Source organism: Formica exsecta, unplaced genomic scaffold (genome assembly GCF_003651465.1).
Source record: "Formica exsecta isolate Colony F162 unplaced genomic scaffold, ASM365146v1 scaffold47, whole genome shotgun sequence".
Classification (NCBI taxonomy): domain Eukaryota; kingdom Metazoa; phylum Arthropoda; class Insecta; order Hymenoptera; family Formicidae; genus Formica; species Formica exsecta.
The window spans coordinates 813,817-823,424 of NW_021851936.1; the positions used below are offsets into that span (position 1 = coordinate 813,817).

Here is a 9,608-nt window from a genome sequence, read left to right on the forward strand (position 1 = left end):
ATATTAAATATATTTAATAGTTATATAAATATAATATATAGATTAAATATATTTTAATTATTTGTTCTTTTTGTTTACCCCTCGAATAGTAAAAAAAATAACTAAATATTGAAATTAACGCGATATTTACTCGATCTATTGAATGCTATTCAATTATAACAATGTTATATTTTACTCGTACAAATTATTATCCCACGAGAAATTCTTTAGAAGATTTCGATGCACAGGAATATTACTATGCTACACGGCGGGCATGTATCTGAGTTGGAGAAACCTGGCGTTGTTAGGTGCGAGTTTTCCGATACCGTTTTTGATTCTGATGTTCCTGATCCCGGAGACGCCAAGATATTATATCTCGAAGGGAAAAACGGAAATGGCACAAAAATCTCTTCAATGGCTGCGTCATAAGAATGCGGACATAACCGAGGAATTTAGCAACATTGTGCAAATACATCAAGAAGCCCTCGAGAGGTCTAATGCGCAGAGCACAGTCTCGTTGCTGATGAAGAAATGCCATTTCAAGCCGCTTCTCATCTCCCTCGGGCTGATGTTTTTCCAACAAATGTCCGGTATCAATGCAGTAATATTCTACACGGTACAAATCTTCCAGGTACGTATTCATCTCTGTTAATAGGTTGTATTGCGATAATTTCTTAACTGCGTAATTTTTAATCGCGTAGACAAAATAACGGATTAACCCACGCGAGAATGCTGATAAATCTCTCAATTTTAGAAAATATGTAGATACACGAAATCGATAAATAACGAATAAACGAACAATGTTCTCAGGACGCTGGTAGCACGATCGACGAGAACGTTTCGACCATAATCATCGGCCTAGTGAACTTCATCGCCACGTTCGTCGCCGCGGTCGTGATCGACAGGCTGGGCAGAAAGGTGCTGCTGTACATAAGTGCCATGTCGATGATCCTGACTCTCTTCGTCCTCGGTGGATATTTCTATGTTAAATCACTGGGCGTAAACATGGAAGCTGCCGGCTGGCTGCCGCTGGTCTGTCTAATCATATACGTGATAGGCTTCTCGACGGGCTTCGGACCGATACCTTGGTTGATGATGGGCGAGATCCTGCCCGCCCAGATCCGTGGTACGGCCGCAAGCATTGCAACCGGTTTCAACTGGACGTTCACATTCATCGTGACGAAGACTTTCCAGGACATCATAGACTTGATCGGCGCGCACGGTGCCTTTTGGCTGTTCGGCGCTTTCGTTGTAGCAGGTCTCATCTTCGTAATCCTCAGCGTGCCAGAGACGCGCGGCAAGACACTCGAGGAGATTGAGAGAAGATTCACCGGTCCGACTAGGAGATTGAGCGCGGTCGTTAATATGAAACCGATGCCGATGACGTCCTAGCTGCCGAAAGTTCGAAAGTCGCAGCACATCCCGTCGAGAACGAGCAGGCTCGTTCGCGCGAAAAGAATTTTTTATGACATCTTTTAAAGGGAAAGATTCCCTTATAAGGACACACGCTTTTCCTTAAAAGAAAGCTTTAGATTCGAAGGTACGCTTCTACTCTTCTGTGCAAAAAGGAGGCGTAGCTGCTCTCTCCCCCATGGCTCTTCTTATCTTGTTCTTATTTTCGAGATCTTCGATTCATTATTGCAAGGCTTGTCTACCACGACGAATTTGTGCAGAAACGAACAATATTCGAAGAGATAATCGAAAAAAAAAAAAAATAAGAAGAAAAACGAAATATGCAGGAACAAAGCATTTTTTATCATAAGACTCTTTTAAATTACAAAAATTGAAGCGAAGACAATTGCAGCTCGTCGGACACACCGCTCTTTCGTAAGACCCCGTGATCGATGACGCCGGAAATTAATTCCAGATATGTAAGCAAGCGTGAATAGCTAAGTGCGTTTCCGCATGCTAGAAAAGCGCATTTAAGCCTTAAACGAATTGTGATGAAGAAAATATATCGATGTTCAATCGCAAACTCGAAAATGAAAGTATAAACTAAATATTTAAAATTAATATATATTGAAAACGATTTTTTAAATCTTTCAAATATGTTTATGAAGTAATATATTCTATGCACATTCCACAATTATTCTACAGCTTAAATTGATTTTTTACTTGCGTTGAATCTATATATATATATATTTTTTTTTATCTAGATTGTGATAGAAAAAGATAGCGAAGAATATATAATTACTGATCACGCGAATTTATTTTCATAACATCGAAAGTAATATATTTCCACATGTATCTAACATTAAAATTTCAACTAAATGATTCAAACGTACAAGACATTCTCATCAATCATGTTTGAAAAAAATGTTTCATTAAAATCCATCCGATTATTTTGCACTAGCAATTATTGCAATAATATTACTCTGCATTTAACGACTTAATCAAGCGCGAGGCAGAAATTTCGTAACTCGTTTTCTGCACGTTGCGTAGAAATTTAATTAGAAAGCACGGCGAACAATCGGTCGAAGGAACGACCAAAATAATCGTTGCTCGCCCTTCGCGATTGTTTTCCTTGACATTATGCGGCTTCCCGACCTTATTTATATTCGAAGGACTTGCGACGAACAAAACTATGTCAGGATTACTCCAGCGTACGCCATCGTAATTCAAAAGATGAATTTAAATGATCCAAGATCACCGCGATACCCGCTACATAACATATACAATCGACCTTCTCCGATCTTTTATATGAGACAGACATGTCTTTGACATGAGAGAAAGAGAGACTCGCTTTTCTCCGCATATATAGTTATGAATATATATATCGACAATTATCGTATATGATGTACGAAATATGCTACGTTCAAAAAAAGATTTTAGATTTATTGCTTGCAATTAATTTTAACTAACTATTCATTCTAAAAAAGATGTATTATTTAATTAATTGATATTCATCGATATTCAGTTGACAATTAAAAGCTTGGTTCGATAAATGACAGCAAAATCGAAAAAAAAAAAAAAAAATTTACTATATGAAATATATATTGAATTCCAATTTCTTGTGTTGCAGGGTATGTGGATTGGATCGATTATGCCATTGAGCGCGCTTGTTGGTGGCATCACCGGTGGACCGTTCATCGAATACATCGGTAGAAGAAACACGATACTCGCGACGGCGTTCCCGTTCCTCGGAGGTAAGATCATCGAAACACAGAATTTTACACAACAAGATACAGTTTAGAATGTGAGTTAATGTAAACAATATAATGTTATGAAGCGAGAGCTTCCTCAAACGTATTAAAATTATTTAAATTTGCTGCACAGAATTGTTTTTTTTTATTACATCAATACGTGAATATGTTACAGCGTGGATCTTAATTTCAATGGCTACGAATGTCCCGATGGTATTGGTTGGACGCTCGTTATGCGGATACGGCGTAGGGGTCGGATCCTTGGCATTACCCGTGTACTTGGGTGAAACAATACAGCCGGAAGTGCGTGGTACACTCGGCTTAATGCCCACTGCCTTCGGTAACACCGGTAAGTGAAGCTAATGACGTATTCAGTTGACAATTAAAAGCTTGGTTCGATAAATGACAGCAAAATCGAAAAAAAAAAAAAAATTTTACTATATGAAATATATATTGAATTCCAATTTCATGTGTTGCAGGGTATGTGGATTGGATCGATTATGCCATTGAGCGCGCTTGTTGGTGGCATCACCGGTGGACCGTTCATCGAATACATCGGTAGAAGAAACACGATACTCGCGACGGCGTTCCCGTTCCTCGGAGGTAAGATCATCGAAACACAGAATTTTACACAACAAGATACAGTTTAGAATGTGAGTTAATGTAAACAATATAATGTTATGAAGCGAGAGCTTCCTCAAACGTATTAAAATTATTTAAATTTGCTGCACAGAATTGTTTTTTTTTATTACATCAATACGTGAATATGTTACAGCGTGGATCTTAATTTCAATGGCTACGAATGTCCCGATGGTATTGGTTGGACGCTCGTTATGCGGATACGGCGTAGGGGTCGGATCCTTGGCATTACCCGTGTACTTGGGTGAAACAATACAGCCGGAAGTGCGTGGTACACTCGGCTTAATGCCCACTGCCTTCGGTAACACCGGTAAGTGAAGCTAATGACGTAACTTCAGTTAAAAAGTTAACTTAAAGATATAATTAATCGATATAATTGACCGATTTAAACATTCGTCAATTTATTGATTTCATCCATATATGTATAGAAATCAACGTATCAATTTACCATTTCACACGCGTTTACTAGAAAAAAGGAACAAAGCATTTTTTATCATAAGACTCTTTTAAATTACAAAAATTGAAGCGAAGACAATTGAGCGAAGAGTTCTATGGATTGAAAGATTCAAGACAGTACCGATCTTTTATGAGCTTGAAGAAATTAATTTTAAAATATTTGGTGAAAATAATTCTTCAATGAATTTTCGAAATAATAATCTTTACAATATCGAGAAAACGCACGATCGACTTTGTTCATTTGCTTCTGCAATCTGTCTTCATAAAACGTGATTTGGCCGATTTCGTTTCGATTTATATATATCCAAGATATGTGATCGGAAGTAGCGATAGTGCCAATACATTATTCAATCCAAATTCGCGAGAGCGAGAGTTATCGATCTTAATTCAAATTTCCAGGCTATTATTATAATTAGCTTTAAATTAGTCTTGCGGGTAAATGGGTTTTCTGTTTTCCCCGCCGAGGAAAATGATACATGATATACGCGGCTATCGGCTGTTGACTAGTATGTAGTTGCAATTGTAATTTTTGTTGACAGTCCTAAAGAACCTATCTCAGGTTAATATTATGCTACGGTCAGATACGCGCAGATATATCTCAACGCGAGTCTCGCGGTTTTTTCTCTTTTCTTTTCTTTTTTTATGCAACGTATTTCGGTCGATTGCCGCCACGTATACTTTGATTTTTATGAAGAGCATATGTATAATATGAAAAAGATAATAAAGAAAAAAATCTTTAAATTATTAATCTTCATTTTAATTCATTTTAATTTTCTATTGATGTGAAGAGTGTGCGAGATTTCTAATAATTTATAATTTATATAGTTTTTAAATATTTTTCATAATCTCTTAATATAACAATATCAATTTAGAATAAATTATAATGAATACTATCGCATAAATAAATGAAAGTGGATACGCTAATGTTATTTTTGCATTAATGTGTATCGGAATACACTCAAAACGATATAAATTAAGTCACTTTTTGTTATAAATTAATGAATTCAAGTTAGCAATATAACAATCAATATAATTATCAATATAACAATTCATTACATTACAATATATAACATTTGATGATATATAATATTTCCGTCAATGAAAATGTACACAATTCGCGGAAAAGCGAGAGAAAAGAGAACTAATTAGGGAGACTCTGAATTAATTAAGACTCACCCATAACCTGGACTCTGCAAATGGCACAGGTGTCGCACTCCACGTCCCAGCTCCACATAGCCACGGCGTTCCACTTTTTCAGGGTGAACATTTTATCGTTCTTCTGGTTATCGCCATCAAGTCGGTCACCCGGGTCTTCGGAGTCGGCCATGTTTGAGGTTAGAAACACAACAGTGGAACACACTCGCGGAGGTTAGCCCGACACGATCAACACGAATCTCGCTGCAAAATGCAAAACCATCGACCAAGTGCTATCAGAGATCAGAGACTCGCAGTTCAGCGTGGACAGTTTCGTAACTATTCTGGGGATAATCGCGAAATCTTGAACTAGATACAACCGATATCACAGACGCTTGTTATTCAATGACACAAGTTGACTCGATTTAATTCTTACAGGATGACCAATAATATTTCTATTATACGATAATTATATAGCGTTAAAAATTTTGTCGTTGATTATTCTACAAATTAATTGGAACTTATTTGAAATGAGCAATCAAATTATGTCGGCTTGCGTCGTTCAAATGGAAAACACTCGTACAAGTCGCGATCACACGCGATGTGTCTGTTTATATACAGACAATTTTCAGATATTCTCGAGGGAAATACACTCTTTGATATTCGCGAGAGAAAGAAACACGAAGCAAAATTTGAACGCGTTTTCGGGATCGGCAAAAACGATATATTGCAATTCTCAAAACATATACTTGATAGTTGGACAAAAATCCGGACCGCGATCACAATGCTATTTTTTCGCTTTGCTCCTACCTCTTTAAAACTTTCTGTTTGTCTTATTTTCACTGTATTCGATATGTAATATTTCACGTCGTCTAAACGACTGAATACACACGTACCACGTACGCACAAGTGACTCGCGCTACCGCGTATTGTAAACAAAGCGGCCGGCCTTGACCTCGGCTCGGATGGTTGGAATGTCTTCCTCTCCCCACTCTCCCCTACTATTAAATCGTAACAGCGTTATATTTTATTCTTTCTACGAATTATTATCCCACGAAAATTTCTTATTAAGATTTCGATGCGCAGGAATATTGCTATGCTTCATGGCGGGAATGTATCTGGATTGGAAAAACCTGGCGCTGTTAGGTGCGAGTTTGCCGATACCGTTTTTGATTCTGATGTTCATGATTCCGGAGACGCCAAGATGGTATATCTCGAAGGGAAAAGTAAAAATGGCCCGAAAATCTCTTCAATGGCTGCGTGGCAAGAAAGCGGATATAACCGAGGAATTGAACATCATCGAAAAAATGCATCAAGAGTATGTCGAGATGGAACGGACTAATGCGCAGAGCTTATTCTCGGAGTTGACGAAGAAAAACAATCTTAAACCGCTTCTCATCTCCCTCGGGCTTATGTTTTTCCAACAAATGTCCGGCATCAACGCAGTGATATTCTACACGGTACAAATCTTCAAGGTATGTATCCATCTCTATTAATAAGTTGTATCGCAGTAATTTTTTAACTGCATCATTTTTAATCGCGTAGACAAAATACCGGATTAATCCACGTGAGAATACTGATAAATCTTTCAATTTTGGAAAATATGTAGATATACGAAATCTCGATGAATAATTAATAAACGAACAATGTTCTCAGGATGCTGGTAGCACGATCGACGAGAACGTTTCGACCATAATCATCGGCATAGTGAACTTCATCGCCACCTTCGTCGCCGCGGCCGTGATCGACAGGCTGGGCAGGAAGATGCTGCTGTACATAAGCGCCGTGTCAATGGCCCTGACTCTCTTCGCCCTCGGTGGATTTTTCTTCGTCAAATCACAGGGCGTAAACGTGGAAGCCGTTGGCTGGCTGCCGCTGGTCAGTCTAATCGTGTACGTGATAGGCTTCTCGCTGGGTCTCGGACCGATACCCTGGTTGATGATGGGCGAGATCCTGCCTGCCAAGATCCGCGGCTCGGCCGCAAGCGTTGCAACCGGTTTCAATTGGTCGTGCACGTTCATCGTGACAAAGACCTTCCAGGACGTCATAGAATTGATCGGCGCGCACGGTACCTTCTGGCTTTTTGGCGGTATCGTTGTGGCGGGTTTCATCTTCATAATCCTCTGCGTGCCGGAGACGCGCGGCAAATCGCTCGAAGAGATTGAGAGGAGGTTCACCGGCCGAACAAGGAGGATGAGCTCGGTCGCTAATATGAAACCGATGCCGATGTCGTGCTAGCCGTCGAAAACTCGAAAATCGCAGCACATCCTGTCGAAGACGAGCAGGCTCGTTCGAAGAACTTCTTACGGCGTCCTTCTAAGGGAAAGGTTCCCTCATAAGGACATACGCTTTCCCTTAAAGGGAAGCGCTAGGTTCGAAGGTACGCTTCTATTCTTCTGTACAAAAAGGAGACATATCTGCTCTCTCCCCTTCGGCTCCTCTTATCTTGCTCTTACTTTTGAGATCTTCGGTTCGTTATTGCAAGGCCTGTCTATCACGACGAATTTGTGCAAAAACGAACGTATTCGAAGAGATAATCGATAAAAAAAAAAATCTCCCCTCCTTATCCGCCTTCGCATACCATCATCTCGCATTTTTCGAAACTTGTTGATGTTGTTGTTTTCAGACGCGACACACACATACACGGATATATTATTTACGCTCTCTATACACTCTCAAGAATGATGTATCAATTATATTTGATAAAAATAGCAGCGTGTTTGTATGTTGAAATATTTGATTCGCGCCAATTCTCGGACCACGGTATCCATGGAAACAGTGGGTAAATAAATCGGGCTTTTGGCGCGAACGGGGAGGTATCAATAGCGTGGTCGACTATATATAATTTTTTATAATAGATCCTCTTGCAACGCTAAGATTTATTGTTTATATGTATAAATTATAATAATATATTTTAGTTTTTATATAAAAAGTCTATCTATCTAATCTTTTGTCTATTGAACTCAAGATTATAATATATTATTCACATATCTCGTACATGTTTTACTATCGCCGCGCATGCGCGAAAAATTTGGCGCGCATAATACAGTAGAAAAGTTCACACGTCTCCGCGCTCGCATACTGTGCATTACGCGCGTATCATTATCGTATTATTTAATATATTATTTAACGTCGGAATACTTGTAATGCAGATTTAATCGCGATCCAACATTGCCAATATCAAAAGTACGTTACTGATAAATAAATATTATTTGCAGGTAAGCGTGTAATATCGGGAAGTGCCGAAAAAAGTATCGGGCGACCGTCATATCGGGAGTGTCGAAAAAAGTATCGGGAATGCCGAGTCCATGTATTTTGAGAGTAGAGTAAAAAAAGAATAACTGATAAAAATATTTTATCTGCAGGTCTTTTTAAAAGAGAATAAAAATTTGACATGTATAGAAACAATAGATGAGATGAGAATTTTGCACAATAAATGACGTACAGAAAATATTTATATATATGTAGGATGCAAAACATTTATTTAAGACTTTGATTTCAAATTAGATCAATTCTGTACATACACAACAGCTACAGTTATATCCTCACAGATTGTTATAAATTTACAATTAATTTTTTTTTTTCTTTTAATGTACAGGCGCGTATCACGGGGTACATAATATAGATAATACAGATAATAAACTTATAGGATTTTTTAAGTTAATTTAACAATCTCGATTTTATAGCACTCCATTAGACATATTTCGTTTGAACGTAATAAACGTAGCGTCTCTATAAAAATATATCTTTAATCCAAAATTAAACCTCGCAATTTTTTCGCTTTAATCACTTTATCTATTTTACAAGAAGACATATTTGCATGTTCTTTTCCATTGGCAAAAGTTTCGATTTCCATGAGACGAACAGAAAATATGAAACATTGTTACAATATTGTAGTAATATTCTCTCTTCTGTATATATTGAGAAAAAAGAAACAAATAGGTATTTGGTTAGTACTAAAGCATAGGATACTTATAAACAACAAAATTATTTTGTCGCTACATAATTTGAATATATTCATTCTATATTGTTATGCTGTGTTAGTATGAATTTTTGATACAATTACTGCATTAGCAACAGCAACGTAACATCGAACTTTTGCAACAATTGGCGCTGAGGCAATAATGAAAAAACTATAAAAGCAACACACGTCAGTTATTGTAATAAACATGACAATGATAAAAAAAATCTAAGTTTTATAATTATTATAGTCTGAACGGGCGGCAAGAGCATATTGCTTTACCATATATATATATA

General features: G+C 37.7%; 3 protein-coding genes across 10 annotated transcripts in view; 2 read left to right on the top strand and 1 right to left on the bottom strand.

The window, feature by feature from the left end:
- LOC115241247 (facilitated trehalose transporter Tret1-like) overlaps positions 1 to 1,711 on the top strand; it is a 15,373-nt gene extending 13,662 nt beyond the window's left edge. For all 8 annotated transcript variants that reach the window (XM_029816903.1, XM_029816904.1, XM_029816905.1 and 5 more), the window contains 2 exons: positions 228 to 610; positions 790 to 1,711. In XM_029816903.1, coding sequence (XP_029672763.1) covers positions 228 to 610; positions 790 to 1,371 — 965 coding nt within the window. In that variant the 3' untranslated portion in view covers positions 1,372 to 1,711. The remainder of the gene's footprint in view (positions 1 to 227; positions 611 to 789) is intronic.
- The window catches only part of LOC115241250 (RING-box protein 2), a 53,281-nt gene extending 46,989 nt beyond the window's left edge, over positions 1 to 6,292 (bottom strand). Inside the window, exons 1-2 of the mRNA XM_029816915.1 lie at positions 6,162 to 6,292; positions 5,394 to 5,615 (exon numbers count right to left, since the gene is read on the bottom strand). Coding sequence (XP_029672775.1) covers positions 5,394 to 5,544 — 151 coding nt within the window. The 5' untranslated portion in view covers positions 5,545 to 5,615; positions 6,162 to 6,292. The remainder of the gene's footprint in view (positions 1 to 5,393; positions 5,616 to 6,161) is intronic.
- Positions 6,293 to 6,454: 162 nt separating this feature from the next.
- Positions 6,455 to 7,589, top strand: LOC115241133 (facilitated trehalose transporter Tret1-like). The gene is made up of 2 exons (XM_029816693.1): positions 6,455 to 6,826; positions 7,008 to 7,589. Exons 1-2 carry the CDS (start codon positions 6,455 to 6,457, stop codon positions 7,587 to 7,589), a joined length of 954 nt encoding a protein of 317 aa, XP_029672553.1.
- The last annotated feature ends 2,019 nt before the right edge of the window (positions 7,590 to 9,608 follow it).